The sequence below is a fragment of the Cervus canadensis genome, chromosome X (assembly GCF_019320065.1).
Source record: "Cervus canadensis isolate Bull #8, Minnesota chromosome X, ASM1932006v1, whole genome shotgun sequence".
In the NCBI taxonomy this organism is placed as follows: Eukaryota; Metazoa; Chordata; class Mammalia; order Artiodactyla; family Cervidae; genus Cervus; species Cervus canadensis.
In genome coordinates, this window is record NC_057419.1 from 128,184,733 (window position 1) to 128,203,164 (window position 18,432).

The window sequence follows — 18,432 nt, forward strand, 5'->3', positions numbered from 1 at the left end:
GCCATCAGATGAAAGGTATGATATAGAGTAATTACTATGATATAATAAATATGATATGATAAATAAATATGATATAGAGTAATATAGTAATTTTAACAGCTGTCTTCTTTTCAAAATGGAAAAAATTAACAAGGTAGAACTGTGCCCTAAATAGCAACATTAAAAAATGTCATGTTTCTGGGACTTCCCTGTTGATCCAATGGCTAAGACTCTGCTTTCCCAATGCAGGAGATCTGGGTTCAGTCCCTGGTCAGGGAACTAGATCTCACATGCTGCACCTAAGAGTTCATATGCCAATAACTAAAGATCCTGCATGCTGCAACTAAGACCTGGCACAGTCAAATAAATAAGTATACTTTGTGCTCAGATGCTCAGTCATGTCCAACTCTTTGCAACCCAGTGGACTATATAGCCTGCCAGGCTCCTCTGTCCATGGGATTCTCCCAGCATGAATACTGGAGTGGTTTTCCATTTCCTCCTCCAGGGGATCTTCCCGACTGAGAGATTGAACCGAGTCTTTTATGTCTCCTGCATTGGCAGGTGGATTCTTTACCACTAGCACCACCTGGGGAACCCCACATTTATATAAATTTATAAAGTCATGTTTCTGATTTCCGTTTTGATTCCATATGAGAGATTTAATTTATTTGCATAGTACATCATGCGAAATGCCGGGCTGGATGAAGCACAAGCTGGGATCAAGACTGATGGGAGAAATATCAATAACCTCAGATATGCAGATGATACCACCCTTATGGCAGAAAGCAAAGAGGAACTGAAGAGCCTCTTGATGAAAATGAAAGAGGAGAGTGAAAAAGATGGCTTAAAACTCAACATTCAGAAAATGAAGATTGTGTCATCTGGTCCCATCACTTCATGGCAAATAGATGGGGAAACAATGGAAACAGTGATAGACTTTATTTTCTTGGGCTCCAAAATCACTGCAGATGATGACTGCAGTCATGAAATTAAAAGACACTTGCTCCTTGGAAGAAAAGCTATGACAAACCTAGACAGCACGTTAAAAAGCAGAGACATTACTTTGCTGACAAAGGTCTGTCTAGTCAAAGATATGCTTTTTCCAGTAGTCATGTATGGATTTGAGAGCTGGATCATAAAGAAAGCTGAGCGCTGAAGAATTGATGCTTTTGAACTGTAGTGTTGGAGAAGACTCTTTCTTGAGAGTCCCTTGGACTTCAAGAGATCAAACCAGTCAATCCTAAAGGAAATCAGTCCTGAATATTCATTGGAAGGACTGATGCCGAAGCTAAAGCTCCAATACTTTGGCCACCTGATGCGGAGAACTGACTCATTGGTAAAGGCCCTGATGCTGGGCAAGATTGAAGGCTGGAGGAGAAGGGGAAGACAGAGGATGAGATGGTTGGATGGTATCACCGAATCGAAGGATATGAGTTTGAGCAAGCTCCGGGAGTTGGTGATGGACACGGAAGCCTGGCGTGCTGCAGTTCATGGGGTCGCAGAGTTGAACATGACTGTGTGACTGAACTGAACTGAGAGATTTAAGATATTCCTTTCTTCTTTGAAAAGTATCTTAAAAGCTTCCCAGAAGTTGAAACCCAACATATATCATAAAATATTTGAATGAGAAGAAATCTTAGAGATCTTATGAATCTGTTGTGGGGACAGTCTGATGTCTATAGAAATGACTTTTTAAGAAACTTCCTTACTGTGCAGACTGTATGCTTTAAGCCTGTGTAGGAAATCACTTGGGGATTGTGGCCCCCAGCTGGGAAGGCAGGTGTGTTATTTGTTCATTTCCAATAAAGTTATATGTAGATAATGAAAAACAAAAGGAGGTTACAGATCGTGTAGTCTGATCCCATCACTTTACAATTGAGGAAATGGAGAGAAGGCAAGTCGTGAGGACAGTTGCACTGCTGGGGAGCAGGAATGCTGGGTGAGACTCAAGATCTGTGATTCCAGGCATCTTCTCTCTTCCCAGATCTGCAAGCTACATTCCTACCTCAGTGTCACATTTAGACATAATTGCAGTGTTACAGGAAGTGATTGACTGTAATTTCAGATCCCTTTCCATCTCTATTGTAATGATTGTGCCTTGCTAATATTGGAAGTGCCAGCTGCCACAAAGCATCTTTGCTTGGTGAGGCAGCTGTACATGAAACAAATTTTGCAGGCTATAATTTGACTCTGTGCCACAACTGATTTGCTCTGTATCTTTCCTTCCTCTGGTGCTGGCTAAGGACTCTGCCAGTGGATTCTATAGACTGTACCACTGAGTCTATGAACCTTGAGTTTTAGAGTTGATCATGGTTCAGATTCTAATCTGGTTGTAATTTTTTATGTTAAGATTTACCTGGAAAATTTATTTTTATCGTACATAGTTTTTGTGATAACTTTTAAGAAGTGGTATTCTGTTCATTTGAAATGAGCTCATTGTGTCATTTTAGGTCTTCTGGTTCCATCAGTTTAATAACAGATATGAACCATTGTCATAAAAATAAGCAATATATACACACACACACATATATAATGACCATTATGATTAACTTTTTCCTTGTATATGAATCTAGATTTCTTCAGTTACAGTTGCAGTAAACTTAAATGTGGGTAAAATGAGATCACACAGACACACACACACACTTTCTGTACCTTTGTAATACAGTAATATTTACTTGATCGGTATTGAAAACCAAACTGGTATTTTTCTGCTTGAACTTCTTTCTACTGATTCCATATAGCCCGCACAGTCCCTCCCTGAAATAGATGCTATAAGCATTTACCAGTCTAACCTGTTAGGGTGTTCCTCATACTGGTATATTTTGTCGTTCATTCTAAAATCAATGGTATTTGAACAAGTCAAAAATAACTACAAGTGTATGATTTCTTTTTTACTGATTTTCCTTAAAGGAAATGCCCTTTAACGTATTTTTATATTTTGCCTACTCATGCCATAGAGAAATAAATTGTTGATATTTTGGATACTTTGCCAGAAGTTAAGTAGTTTTCAAGAATAATCTTGCCAGATACTACTCTTTCCTTAATTAAAGTTCTTAAAACAGTCAGAGATCATACTGGATAGTCATATGGGTTATTGAAAACAGCAAGCTTAAATCTGAAAACTGACTTCTGTAAGACAAGATGCATAGGAATGCATTTCTTCAATATGATCATCAAGAGACTATTTCCTATTCTGTCTCTCCATTCCCACCCTGAAATCATTTTAGATCTCTTGTCCTGGGGAATTTTATTATAACAAATGCTGGATATATCTTGCAGTCTGTGGCTTCTTTCAGCTCTGAATCCCCCTTTCCCACCTCCTTCAGCAGGTCCAAGACTCTTTAAGGGAGAATAGAGGGGTGGTGTCTGAGTCTTTGTGACCCCATGGACTGCAGCCCACCAGGCTCCTCCGTCCACGGGGATTCTCCAGGCAAGAACATTGGAGTGGATTGCCACGCCCTCCTCTAGGGAATCTTCCCAACCCAGGGATTGAACCCAGTTCCCCAGCATTCCAGGCAGATGTTTACCAACTGAGCCACCAGGGAAGCCCAAGAAGACTGGAGTGGGTCTTCCCGACCCAGTAATCAAACTGGGGTCCCCTGCATTGCAGGTAGATTCTTAGCCAGCTGAGCTACCAAGGAAGCCCAGAGGGGCTTCCCAGGTGGTGCTAGTGGTAAAGAACCTGCCTGCCAGTGCAGCAGATGTAAGAGATGTGGGTTCGATCCCTGGGTCGGGAAGATCCCCTGGAGGAAGCACAGCAACCCACTCCAGTATTCTTGCCTGGAGAAATCCCATGGACAGAGGAGCCCAGGGAGCTACAGTCCAGAAGGTCACAAAGAGTTGGACACAACTGAAGCGACTGAGCTTGTACACATGCAGAGGGACAGAATAAATGCATCAGGCTGTCTTCCAGCTCTTCTCCAATTCCTGTGGATTTCACCGTGAGTTGCAGCAAGGGTACTCCTTAACTGTTAATCCCTAATTTCAAATGGATGGCCTGATTCCATTGGGCCTTTTAACGTAGATCTCAGCCTACAGGGCTTTCAGCAGCAACTTGTATCAAGTGATGGTGCTCAGTGTTTCCCTCTGAGTACTTTCTAAGCTGGACTCTCAGGAATAGGGACCCTGGAGCAGCATAAGTAAGATCTGCAGGTGAGCTATAAATACATGATACAGGGTGTGTGTGTGTGTGTGTATTGCATATATATATATATATATATAATGTGTATATATATATAATGTATATATAATGCAATGAATTGTATATATATATAATGTATATGTATATATATATATATAATGTATATGTAAGTGTGTCTGTGTATATATATACACACATACAACTTGGATTTGTAGTGATGTGAATGAAATAATAAGAGTCCAGTTATGGTTTGCAATTAAACAGGAAAAGGATGCTGTAGTGAAATGGATAGTGATTCATATGCATAAATGCTTTATAAACTTTAAAGAGTTAAAATTTCTCCAGATATTTGGCTGAGAGTTAAACCACTTGACTTCAAGCTCTCCATCTTAAGAAAATGAAGATCATGGTGATTCCTAATGACTTCTCCAAGTTGTCTGCAAATTATCCGGATATAATGTCTGTGGCAAACCCATCAAGGTGTTTTGTTCAGATGCCGTGTATATGTAACAAATGTGTCATTGTTGGTTTTTTCCCCCATAGGTGTTCAAGAGACGGTATTTTTACTTAACTCAGCTTCCTGATGGTTCATATATTCTCAATTCCTATAAAGATGAGAAAAATTCAAAAGAATCTAAAGGTTGCATCTACTTGGATGCTTGCATCGATGTTGTTCAGGTAGGGCTTATGGAGGTAATATTTCTTTCTCTTTCTGGAAGAGGGTTGTTGATCTGTTAAGAACCTCAGTATTTTTCTGCCTTAATGAATTGCCTCTCCACCCACCAAAACGTGCATACTAAACACTCAGAATCTTCTTCAGAATCCCACTCTCCCTCTGTGCTGCCATTCAAGTGCTTTCCCGGTCCTCTGGAGTCTGCTCCAAAGTGCCTCTTGAATCCCTCACCTTTTTTCCATTCTCACTGTCTTCCTCCTGTTCTCTCTTATCCTCTCTTGCCTAGAGTCTTGTCTTCTGCCTTCTGATGTGTTGTCGTGCTCCACTCCATCTTCCTGAGATACAGATGGGGTCCTTCACTTGTCTGTTCAAAACCTTTTGGCTCTTGATTTATTGTCTTGCATAGTGAGCTCTAAAGATCCTACCAGGGCATTGCAGGCCCACAGTGATTTGACTTTTCCTACTATCCCGCCACCCGCACCCCTGGCATCCCCTTCATACATTCTGTGCTCACATCACTCCAGGCTAAGCACTCCACAGAGGGTCACACACATGTGCCTTTCTTATATTTGTTCCTCTGCCCAGCACATACTTCCTGTTTGAACCTTATCTTTTAAGACTTGGCTCAAATGGGCCTTGTAGCATGGAACATTTTTTGTTTTCTTCCTCACACTCACTCCCACTAAGTGGAAGTATGCTCCAGTTCCCCTGTGCTACCACTGTGCTGAATTCTTCCCATTCCTTTTTCCATTATAGAGACCATGTCATATTCATGTCCGAGCCCCTTATAATAATTAGGAAAGTTGTATATACAGTAGGGGCTTAATACATGTTTGCTGATTTGAGTCACTGAGGGGGGGGCATGGATGTTAGGGTTAGTATAGACAGGGTGGGGAGTAGAGGACAGAGAGATGATTAAGTAGGAAATTGATTGACCAAGCAATAGGAGCCAAGACTACAGAGCCAGCCCGGCCTGGTCGACTAGAAGGGGCACTGCGTTGATGGGGAGGCAAGAGATGTCGGTTCAACACCCCCAACCTACCTGAATCTTAGTTCACAGAAGTGTAAAGTGGGATTAATAATATCTCCTCACTTTATTAAGTGAGATTGTCATGAGAAGCAAATGAAAAAACACTTTAAAATACAAAATATACAATCATCTATGTGAATAGAAGGTACCTTCTTTCATATATTGAATTAGCAAAAAGTTCATTTTTTTTTTCTATAACATTACAGAAAATGAAACGAACTTTTTGGCTAACCCAATATATGTGTGTGGCACCTTTCTTATCTTACTGGAAAGAAGGCAGCACATACAATTCCCAGATTTTCTCAATTAGCTCTAGTGCAGTTTGACCTTCCTTTACTGGGGCTCCCAGGCTCTGATTTCCCCTCTATTTATGATTCCCTCCTCCCAAATATTTTCAAATATATAAATCTTTAGGACTTGCTACAGCAGTTTAATTTCATTCTTTACTTTGAAGATGAGAAGGAGGAACTTTCTTGGATCCTTCTTGAATAATGACCATGCGATGGAAAATTATTGATTCATGAGCCTTCCTTGAAATTAATGCTGAGGTTTGGGAGCGGGGGACAGTGTGTCATTTCTTTTGTCATGACAGAGAAAGCAGAAATATAAAAGAAGGTGTCATCATGTTTGATGAAAGGAAGAGGCTTTTCTTGTGTACTAGGATTCAGCCTAGGCCATTTCCATCATTTTTATTGAGAACCACATTTTAATATGAACCAACTACAGTCTTCTTTTATGCTTCTTTCATACTGTGATGAAAATGAATTGGATAGCGATATTGTGTTTTATGGTGTGATATAAAGCAACTACCAGATTTATTTCAGGTCACATTTGAGCTTGTTTTTAAGGGCTGCTTTTGAAAATCTATAAATATGCCAGGAAAACTTCCAGCAGGGTGAAAATAGTAAAACATTGGCTTATTTTTGTCGAGTTAGTTTGATTATTTAAATGTGAAGGATGTCAGAAGGCCTTAAATGATAATACCCACTCAACATGTAGTATTTTATGTCAACTTTGTGCTTATATTTCTGTGTTCAATACTGGTGGTGGTTTGGTCGCTAAGTCGTGTCCGACTCTCGTGACCCCATCGACTGCAGCCCACCAGGCTCCTCTGTCCATGGGATTCTCCAGGTAAGAATACTGGAGTGGGTTGCCATTTCCTTCTCCAGTACTCAATACTGAGGGGGATAAAAAAGATGTTTGACATGGTCTTTGCATCATCTTGGAATTTCTATTGCTTGTTGAAAGAAGCAATTCTTTCATGAAAGTATTGACATACATATGTGCTGAGCTGAGGTAAAAATAAACTAATGAAATCTAATATTAAAAGAGTGACTAAACTAACTGAACACATGCCTTTTCTTTTTTCCCTCCAGTGCCCCAAAATGCGCCGTCATGCTTTTGAACTCAAGATGTTAGATAAGTATAGCCATTATCTGGCTGCTGAAACTGAGCAGGAAATGGAGGAATGGTTGATAACTTTGAAAAAGATTATTCAGATCAATACCGACAGTTTAGTGCAAGAGAAAAAGGAGACGGTGGAAATAGCACAAGGTCAGAATTTTTTAATGATTCATTATTAAGGTAAAGCCCTTGTGTTTAATCCATGGGAACGTCCTTTGTGTAGGGTGAATACAGAACTCTTAATCATGAGGGTTGACCTACTTCTTCATTAAAGGTGACTGTGGAGGTTGATAGGTTTTTCTTTTTTTTTTTTAAAGAGTTGATGCTCCATTGGCTCTGACATATGAAATATAACCAGACTGAAAACAGATAGGGGATTCATGGCAGATTTTCAAAAGTCCATTAAAGTTTTCCCAGTGCTTTCATAATCAAAATTCTTTGTAATAAATCTAGTAGGAGAGGTTGGGGTGGGAGAGAGAGATAGTTAGGATATTCCTCTTAGGTGATTGTTAATGGTCTGCATGGTTTAGAACATCTGCTTTTAATGAATTTTCAGATGATGAAACTAGCAGCCAAGGAAAAGCCGAGAACATCATGGCCAGTTTGGAAAGGAGCATGCATCCGGAACTGATGAAGGTACACCTTTGTTATGGCAACTTGCCTTCAAGCGAGACAATGCTAATCCTGCATATTAAGGCTGTAATGCTGGATTCCATTTGGCAATGTCATTTCTAAGTTAAAAATCACAACAAATTAGTGAAACAGGTAGAGACTACAAAAGAAAAGTACACTGCTCAAGTTGGACCTGTTCAGTACCAACTAACAGTTTGGAAAGTGTTATTTTTTTCCCTAGGTTCCAGGGAACCTAGGGAAATATGCTACCAGATTCTTATGAATATTAATTTTATCTGCTATTTCTTATTCAGTGTATTGTTCTTACTGTTTAGTCACTGAGTCAAGTCTGACTCTTTTAGGACCCCATGGACCGTAGCTCACCAGCCTCCTACTGTCCATGGGATTTCCCAGGGAAGAATACTGGAGTGGGTTGCTATTTCCTTCTCCGCATTCAGTTTAATTACTTTGTCATTCATAAGCTAAGTATTATTCATTCAAGGTGCTATTGATGTAGATTGAACATGATATTCTGTCTAATAGTTTGTATATGTTAATTTCATATGAAAATCAGAGTCTGTCTGTATGTGAATGCCTATCTATATGTATATGAATAATTTTACCAGATAAGGATTTTGGTTAACAGACATCATTTGTGTTGATTACTCTGTTCTTTGGTGTTTGAAATTAGCCAGCTTTGAAAGTGTAGAGGTGATTATCATGTCTATGTTACTAGGTTACATATTTTACTCTATGGACTCTATACTAGATTAGGAGGTTATACCCTATTTATCTCCATTTAAATCCTTGCCAAACCTATTTATATTTTTACTTTATTCCTCCTCCTGAGCTATTAACTTATACAGCTTTAGATGTTACTTTTTTCTGTTTTAAATTTACCATTCTTTTAAGTTTCAATGTTAATATGTTTTAAAAAATTTTGAAACACACTCATGATCCCCTGTAGATTTTAATGTGTTCCCTTTGAGTCTGTCATTTCAGACCATAGAGCACATTATGTTTTTTCCTAAAGTGATAGAATCAGAATTGTATATAATATACATTATATATATAACATATATACTCATGGATATATATATATATTATATATGTATCATGGATGAGTAACACCATGGATTAGTTCTCTTGTAATTCTCTTTTACATCACAGGTCTCTTGTATTTCTTTTATGTACTATGGGTTGAATAATATTCTTGGTCTTAAAAAAAGTGTATAGAAAGTATAAATACTTGATTAATAGCACAGGTCATGATGACTGTAACTCTTGCCCAGCAAGCATTCTTTATCCACCTCAAGTACTTGGAAGTGGAGAAGAGTGTATATTTGAAGCTGTGTCAAGTTGCTAGGTTCTCATAAACTAGATCATTAAATAGCATTTAATACTGTTTTGAAGGAAATGAAGTAATGATCAATACGTGTGTATGTATGTGTGTGTGTGTGTGTATGTATATATATATATTTGTCTGTTTCAATTTTAGTATGGAAGAGAAACTGAACAACTAAACAAGCTCAGTAGAGGAGATGGAAGACAGAATCTCTTTTCTTTTGATTCAGAAGTTCAGGTATTAATGATATATTGCTTTAAATAATTGTTGCTTATTCAGATAAACAGTGTATGAAATGTTGAAATCACTGATTTTTGAACTACTGGGCATATATTTATTGCTTTATATTTTTTTGTCTTGGTTGCTTTGAATAGGTAGCTTAATAACTAATTTCACTAGGAGGGCTGAAAATATACAAATAGTTTGAAACTATATATATGTATATATATATATTCCTCTCAATTCTTTATATTGTTTTCACTTCATCTTACTCTTCAAAATCAATAAATTAAAGAGTCTTTAACAATGGTTTCAGTGCTTTTAACACATTAAATACAATTGTAATCCAGTATCAGTGAAAATGTATAGTATAAGGAACACCAAGTCATATGAGACATGTTTATTTCCCACTTTTGATGTAGGCCTGTAGAACTGGGATAATTTTCATGTCTGGTTTAATCTCACTTCAGAGGGAAAGCGATCCAGGAAAGTACAAATTTATGTGCACATGTGTATTTCACGAGAGTGAGGCACTTTTATTACTAAGATACTTCTAAATATGTAGTTAATATTTAGTTCCATGATTCTTTTTAACTTTTATTTTTTAATTTATATTTTATATTTGTGTATAGTTGATTAACAATGTTGTGTTAGTTTCAAGTGTACAACAGAGTGATTCAGTTACACATATATATGTATCTATTCTTTTTCAGATTTTCTTCTGATTTAGGTAATTCCATGACATTTTCCAATTAAATTACCAATTTTTAAAAATGGAAAACTTCTACAGTGTCTAAATGTTACAAATATTTTTCTTAATGGAAAATACTTCACAAGTAAATAAATTACTTGAGGGAAGATGAATCTTTTGGTTTTCTTTTCGGTTTTTCTACGTATTGTTGTTGTTCAGTTGCTAAGTACTATCCGACTGTTTGCAACCCCATGGACTGCAGCAAGCCAGGCTCTTCTGTCCTCCACTGTCTCCCAGAGTTTGTGCAAATTAGTGTCCGTTCAGTCAGTGATGCTATCTAGCCATCCCATCCTCTGCCACCCCCTTCTCCTTTTGCCTTCAATCTTTCCCAGCATCAGGGTTTTTTCCCAGTGAGTTGGCTCTTTGCGTCAGGTGGCCAAAGTATTGGAGCTTCAGCTGCAACATCAGTCCTTCCAGTGCATATTCTGGATTGATTTCCCTTAGGATTGACTGGTTTGATTTCCTTGCTGTCCAAGGTACTCTCAAGAGTCTTCTCCAGCACCACAATTTGAAAGCATCAATTTTTCTGCACTTAGCTTTCTTTATGGTCCAGCTCTTACATCCGTACACAACTACTGGAAAAACCATAGCTTTGACTATACAGACCTTTGTCAGTAAAGTAATGTCTCAGCATTCTTTTGTTAACTATGAGGGTTACTCCATTTCTTCTAAAGGATTCTTGCCCACAGTAGTAGATATAATGGCCACCTGAGTTAAATTGCCCATTCCTGTCCATTTTAGTTCATTGATTCCTAAAATGTCAATGTTCACTCTTGCCATCCTCTTTCTGTTTGACCACCTCCAATTTACCTTGACTCATGGACCTAACATTCCAGGTTCCTATGCAATATTGTTCTTTATAGCATTGGACTTTACTTTCACCACCAGATATATCCACAGCTGAGTGTTGTTTCCATTTTGGCCCAGCCTCTTCATTCTTTCTGGAGCTATTAGTAATTGCCCTCTGTTCTTCCCCAGTAGCATATTGGACAGCTTCTCATCTGGGGGGCTCATCTTCCCGTTTCATATGTTTTTGCCTTTTACTACCATTCATGGAGTTCTTGTGGCAGGAATACTGGAGTGGGTTGCCATTCCTCCCCCAGTGGACCACGGTTTGTCAGAACTCTTCACCCTGTCCTTCACATGGTTGGTCCTATGTGGCATGGCTCATAGATTCACAGAGTTATGCAAGCCCCTTTGCCATGACAAGGCTGTGATCCATGAACGGGTTTTCTACATGAAATTTCTAATTAAAATCGATGGAATTTTTAAAATAGTATGCATTATATAAGCATTACAGCTTTTTTCTCAGTGAAAATGTAGCAATAAAATATAAAATAGTTTTGGGAAGATAGATTGTGTTTCTTTTTGCTTCAAACGTTTTTCTAACTAAAATTCTTTTAGTCTGAAATGGAAAAAGTATGTAGTCTATAAATAATGTAGAAGTTTTTCCTTAATAAAAATACCACATGAAAAAATAAAATTATCTGGGGAAAATTTATTTTAAATGTTTCCTCTTTTTTTTCCCCATAGCACTATTATATTATCTGTGTAAGTTCTATAATTTTTTTCCAGAAAGTGTATAGCAGGCCTTGGGAATGTTAGTTCTAAGATATTCATTCAGAAATTTACTCATTTGAACCATGTCTGAGCCTTTGATTCCCTTGTCGTCCCGTGTTCCCCCCTCCCTCGCCATCTTGATTGCACTCTAATTGGACATGTCAGACTCTTTGATTGTATACAAAGAAGCCAATTGACTGTGGTTGAAACTCCATCCAGTGTCTTTAAAAAATTTGTGGTGTAGTGTTTTTGTGGTCATGGAACAGAACTGATTTTATGTTTGTTTATCAGTGAGCTACAGTGAGAGAAAAATTTACAGTTGGGATGAAAGTTTGACCAAAAATTGAATTCAGTGTTAATTATGGAAGACCAATTTTACCACAGAGAAATCCAGGTTGTGTGTACGTTTCTAGGTAGGCAGTGCCATCCTATAATATCAGCCTTCCCTTCTGGCCAGAGTTCAGTGTCCAGAGACGAGTTTTCTACCACTGACTGTAGACAATAAAGAAACACTGACTGAAGGAGATGGTTCTGACTTTGAACTCCTAGGGAAGGCCGTATGTCCCCACATTTGTACTCACAAGCCTCAGAAGGGAAAGGAATTGGGGGCTAGAGTGGTTTAGTCCAGTTTTCCTTCACATTCCACTGTCTGAGTAAGCTAGAAAGGAGAGCAGATAAATGGGCGGAAATTAGAATTGATCTCCATGGCAATGACTTGCCTCTGCTGGCTCCACAGATAGATAAGTGTTCAAGAGGGAGCTGTCTAGTCCCACACATTTGCAGATAAATAGACTCTGGGGGAAAAATTATGCTTTCAGGTATGAATATTATACTTTAGGCCCTTTTAAGGAGAGTTTTGTCAGTGACGCAGGCAAGGTCAGAACAGCTATAATTATCTAAGACTCTTCAGGCACAATACCTGTTTTGGCTTGAATTACTCAGGCAATTGAGAAAAATTCTTGTGTTTCTTGGCTTGACTTTTCCATACTGGCAATATATTCTGCTCAGATTCATCCAGTCACTTCCCATCTACCCTGTCTCTGGTCTTATTGAAAGTATAGTAAGTTGTGCTACAGTCTATACTTTACATTTGTGAAGAGAATGTGAGTCTGTTCAGACAATTGGAATGAACAGATGAACTCAGATTGCCTGAGCTGGGTGAGCTGAGGGGGATTCAGTGAGTTTCTTTGAGGTGGGGGACAGATTCCTCCCCTGCTGGGAGGAATTTCTTGGCTCCCAGTATCTTTTTTTAAGCTTTATTTTGAAGTACCAATAACTTAAAAAATATATCTCAGTGGCAGCCAGGATTCATCCCCCAGCTCTGTTAGAAGCTGAGCTCAGTGGTTTTCAGTTTCCTATGCACACGCCTCACCCTCTGTCCATCATTTCAATGTAGGTGGTCCCCAGGGTTCCAGCCTCATCCTCATCACCCTAGTTGGCACTGATTCTGAAATCCAGATCTCCAACCCACACCTTTCCTATTTTCCAACCACTTACTTGTATCCTTTCAAACTCAGCATATCCTAAACTGAAGTCATTGTCTCTACTCGCCCTCCCCCTATATCTGCTATTCATTTTTATTTCACAATTAAGTTTATAACATCACAATCTACTGAATTTCTACTAAATCTTCCAAGTTAGAGGCCATGGTGTTATTCTTGCCTCCCATATTCATTCATGTCAAATTTGTTTCATGCACAGCTCAGAAAAGAAACAAAATTCCTACCATCCTGGAACACAGTATTTTGTGGGGAGGACAAACAATAAATAATGAAGTAAATGTTAAAAATAATGTTAGAAAATTAATTAAGGAAAGGGAGTATAGGCCGTCAGAGAGTATATAATTCTGTCTAGGGAGTTAAGGAAGGTCTCTCTTTGGGACTGCCAGTTGATTAGAGACTTGAATGAAATGAGGGAGTAAACCATGCATCTCTCTTGGGAGGAGAGAGTTCCTGACAGAACAGAAAGTTCAAAGGTCCTGAGGTGGGAGTGTACTTGGTGTGCTGGAAAAATAACCAAAGAGACTGGAGGAGCTGAAACAGAGGGAGTGGGGACGCTTGAGTGGTAGGAGATGAAATCAGAGGAGCAGGGTCAGGAGTGAGGCAGGGATTTATATCAGTGTTAGAACCTTAGTGTAAGAATGCTACAAAGGCTCATTGAATGAAAAAATTAAAAGAGTTCAACTGAAGAATGGACAGAGATCTGTTAGATTTTGCAATTTTTACTTAGAGATCTATGTTCATGTGAATTCTGTTTTGGGAGAGAAATGATTCATATTATCTGATTTTTAGAGGTTGGACTTTTCAGGAATTGAACCTGATATAAAGCCATTTGAGGAAAAGTGCAATAAACGTTTCTTGGTAAATTGCCATGATTTAATGTTCAATATCTTGGGTCATGTTGGAGACAATGCAAAAGGACCACTCACAAACGTATGTATGACTTTTTCTTCTACCTCCCTTAAACCAGTACATTAAAGAAACTAGTTTTTTTTGGCTGAGAACTAATTTACTGGGTGAAAATTCCATTGCTACATGTTACAATAAATTTGACATGGAAGAATTTTATTTGTCTTTCTTTTGCCAGGATAGGAATATGTTTTCATCTTGAGAGGATTCATGAAAGTCTTACCTATTCAAAATAGCAGATAGAGTAGGTAGACTCTTGACCTTCAGAAGGGACATATTTCCAGAACCTGGAAAATCCTCAAATTTGTAAATTTTACTAGAGAATATGACTTCTGTGAAATAGCCATGAATAAGGAATACCAAAGCCATGGAGGAACACAGAGGCTGTGCAGTCAGCTTGTCTCACTCACTATTCTCATAGAGTGAATTCATTGTGTTCTGCACAGAAAATTCTAATTATTAGCTGTCACGGATCATTTGAGCTGCTTAGGGATACTTGAAACTATGAATGTAAAATCGCCAAAGAGACTGCATTTTCTGTTCACCTTTTTTTGGGTTTTTTTGGGGGGAGGGGAGGGAGTTCTAGTTTATGTTTGAAAAGTATCCAGTGATGATTTATTCTCTTATGAAGTAGCTGAGATGCACTAGCAGACTCTTGGTGTGTAAAGGGTTAATCTTTATGCCATCTGGCATGAAATTTCTCTTTGTGACCAGCTTTCAAATGCCATCTGTAGAGAGGAATCATGTCTTCCAAAACTGCTGATGGGGCAAAGCTTTTGTCAAGTAATTTGATTTTGACTGATATTAGCTCTTATTAAATGCATAATCCAGTAAGCTGTAATATAGAAAAAGGGAAGATTTATTTCTACTGTGTAATACTGGCATTATTTTTAGGTAATTTCAATAAGCCTATGGAGAATTAAAGTTTATTCATAGAATAATTGATGTTCTTTAAGTGTGGCTTCTGATTTCTACTCATCATTTAAAAAAATTTATAACATGAAATTACACTGGACAAAAGTTAGAATTTGAGAGTCTGTTATTTAGAAAGCTCTTTTTCATATGCAAATGAGCCATAATACAATTTAGCTGAATGTTGAATTCAGAAAGGAACTGTAATCACAGAAACTTGAAGAATAAAAAAAAAATTTGTGTAATTTGTATCCCTCCCCCATCCCACCTAAAATAAAAATCATTGTTTAAAAATGTAATGTTTTTCATTCCTAGGTTGAACCCTTTTTTATTAATCTTGCCTTGTTTGATGTGAAGAACAACTGTAAGATTTCAGCTGACTTCCACGTAGACTTGAATCCCCCATCCGTCCGTGAAATGCTATGGGGCCCTTCAAACCAACCAGCTACTGATGGTACCCCAAGAGGCTCTTCACCTGAATCTTTCATTCACGGAATTGCTGAATCTCAGTTACGCTACATAAAGCAGGTAAGGAATCTTTTAGCCTTGGTAGCATGTTCCGAATAAGAAACAGAAAGACCCTTGGGTTCTTTCATAGTTTCAGGCCAATGTTTCAATGTTTTCATGGGCATTCCATCTTTTGTAGGGTCTGTGTATAGCTGTTTTTCTGGTGACTGAAGTCAGAGGGAATAAAAGGGAAAACGGCAAATATGCTAATAATACCCTAGTGAAGTGGGACGTGATGGGAATCTCAAAGGAAGTGTTTTGCGAGATGGAATGCAGATGACACAGACACACCCCTGGACTCATGCACATACTTTTGAACAAGGCAATAAAGTACCTGAAAGGCTGTTTTCTTTGAAGAAAAAGTTGACCCTAAAATAACCTTCCCTCTCCCATTCCCATTTCTAGTAGGTAGCTTTAATGGAGCATAAACACTCCTTACACAAGGAGTTCTTATGTCGCAGCCATCCTGTCTGTTACAAAGAATCCCCTTTAGAAGGAGCCGAACAGTTCCCTTGCATTTTGACCTCTGATCAGACCAGAGGCCTTAAGAGGTTAGGTAGAGCAGAACTGACAGTCTGCTTTATAGACTTTTGCAACTGAAAGGAAATTAGTCTTGCAGAGAACTAAAGCAGGAAGAAGCAGAACAAAGTAGCTCACATTGTAAGGAGATTTATTTTACCCCAAATAAAAATGTTATACCTTTCATGTCTTGGCTATTGTAAATAGTGCTGCAGTGAACATTGGGTGCATGTGTCTTTTGAAAAGAAAGTGAGAGTCGCTCAGTTGTGTCCAACTCATTACGACCCTATGGAATTCTCCATTCCTGGAATCCATTCATGGAATTCTCTGGGCCAGAATACTGGAGTGGGTAGCCTTTCCCTTCTCTAGGGGATCTTCGTAACCCAGGGATCAAACCCAGGTCTCCCACATTGCAGGTGGATTCTTTTTTTTTTTTTTGCAGGTGGATTCTTTACCAGCTGAGCCATCAGGGAAGGATGTGTCTTTTAGAATTGTGGTTTTCTCAGGATACATGCCCTATTAGTGGGATTGCTGGGTCATATCGTAGTTGTATCCCTAGTTTTTAAAGGAATGTCCATATTGTTCTCTATAGTGGCTGTACCAATTTACATTCCCATCAACCATGTATATAATGCACTATTACTCAGCCATAAAAAGGAACGAATTTGAGTCAGTTGTAGTGAGGTGGGTGAACCTGGAGCCTGTTCTATAGAATGAAGTAAGTCAGAAAGAGAAAAACAAATATCATATATAAATTTATATATATACTATATATAATATATATTATACCATATATATATTATCATATATCACACACATATATATTTGGAATCTAGAAAAATAGTACTGATGAGCCCATTTGCAGGGAAGAGACGTAGAGAATTGACTTGTGGACACAGCAGGGGAAGGAGAGGGTGGGACGAATTGAGAAAGTAGCACTGACATATGTACACGATCATGTGTAAGATAGCCAGCTAGTTGGATGCTGCTGTGTAATACAGGGAGCCCAGCCTGGCGCTCTGTGATGACCTAGAGGAGTAGCGTGGGAGGGGGGAGGGAGGCTCTAGAGGAAGGGGACATATGTATAATTACGGCTGATTTGCACTGTATAGCACAAACTAAGACAACATCATAAAACAGTTATTCCCCGATTTAAAAAAAAGTTACTTTTTTTCCTGATTATAAAGATAAACACATTATTATGTAGAAAATTCAAAGAATACAAAAAGTACTAAAGAAGAAAATAAAAAATCACCACCCATAAATGATAACTATTAACATTTTGGCCAACATTTTTCTAAATATCTCTGTTGTGTATATGTGAACACATACATTATGTGTACTCTTACACACTGTATTATAGTCCTGCTGTTTTATACCTACTGTATTCATTCAACATCATGTTTATCATCCTGTATCACTCTCTGGATCAGTTACATTCTTATTAAAGAATAATATGGTGATTTAGCTTATTAGGATATTTCTAATTTTGGCATATCATAAATAATGCTGCATTATTGCATCCTTGTAGCTCATTTGTATTATCTCCTTAGAATAAAGTTTAAGCAGTGGGCATTTTGGTGTCAAAGATTATGCTCATTGATACAGATTGCCCAATAGTAGGGGACCTGACATGTGTTGTCACTTCCCTCTGTGGGCTGTGGATCTGTGGTCATTTTTCCCCATGTTACCCCTCATTCCCTTGGTTTGTTACTCGACTGTGGTTGTCACATATATGAACATTTCACTCTGACGGCTTGTGCTTCTAAAAGAAAAATTGAACAAAACTGTATTATAAGTGTTGGAGAACCTGCTATTGAATTATATTTTGAAAATTTTCCACACAATGCCAAATAAGTCCTTGTAAGCCAATGATGTATTTGCTGCCTTATTTCAATGTGTTCAGCTGTCTGTTCAACGCAAGAAGTTTGACTTGTAGTTTCAGATGTCATGCCATTTATAACCCAGGTTGGAAAAAAATCAACATTTTTTTAATGTTTCTTGTGTGCCAGAATCTTCCACTGATGTCTCATGTAAACATGATTGTCTTAAAAAATATAATTATGACTGTTTTGCAGATCAGGGAGGCTAAGTAAGCTGCCTACCATGGCAAAGCCAGTAGTGGTGAAGGAAGGATTTGAACCTAGGTCTGTTTGAAAGACCTGAGGCAACAAAATTAGGCAGAATGTAATTATATGCTGATATGTATAACACATTGATCACTGAGGACAGCTTTCTTATCTCTCCTTGCTGTTCTTTGGAAATCTGCATTCAAATGGGTATATCTTTCCTTTTCTCCTTTGCTTTTCACTTCTCCTCTTTTCACAGTTATTTGTAAGGCCTCCTCAGACAACCATTTTGCCTTTTTGCAT

At 38.2% G+C, this 18,432-nt stretch overlaps 1 protein-coding gene across 2 annotated transcripts in view; it reads left to right on the plus strand.

Moving 5' to 3' along the window:
* DOCK11 (dedicator of cytokinesis 11) overlaps window positions 1-18,432 on the plus strand; it is a 200,845-nt gene that overhangs the window by 63,363 nt on the left and 119,050 nt on the right. For both annotated transcript variants that reach the window (XM_043458483.1, XM_043458485.1), the window contains exons 7-12: window positions 4,664-4,798; window positions 7,200-7,377; window positions 7,784-7,863; window positions 9,338-9,421; window positions 14,006-14,146; window positions 15,350-15,562. In XM_043458483.1, coding sequence (XP_043314418.1) covers window positions 4,664-4,798; window positions 7,200-7,377; window positions 7,784-7,863; window positions 9,338-9,421; window positions 14,006-14,146; window positions 15,350-15,562 — 831 coding nt within the window. The remainder of the gene's footprint in view (window positions 1-4,663; window positions 4,799-7,199; window positions 7,378-7,783; window positions 7,864-9,337; window positions 9,422-14,005; window positions 14,147-15,349; window positions 15,563-18,432) is intronic.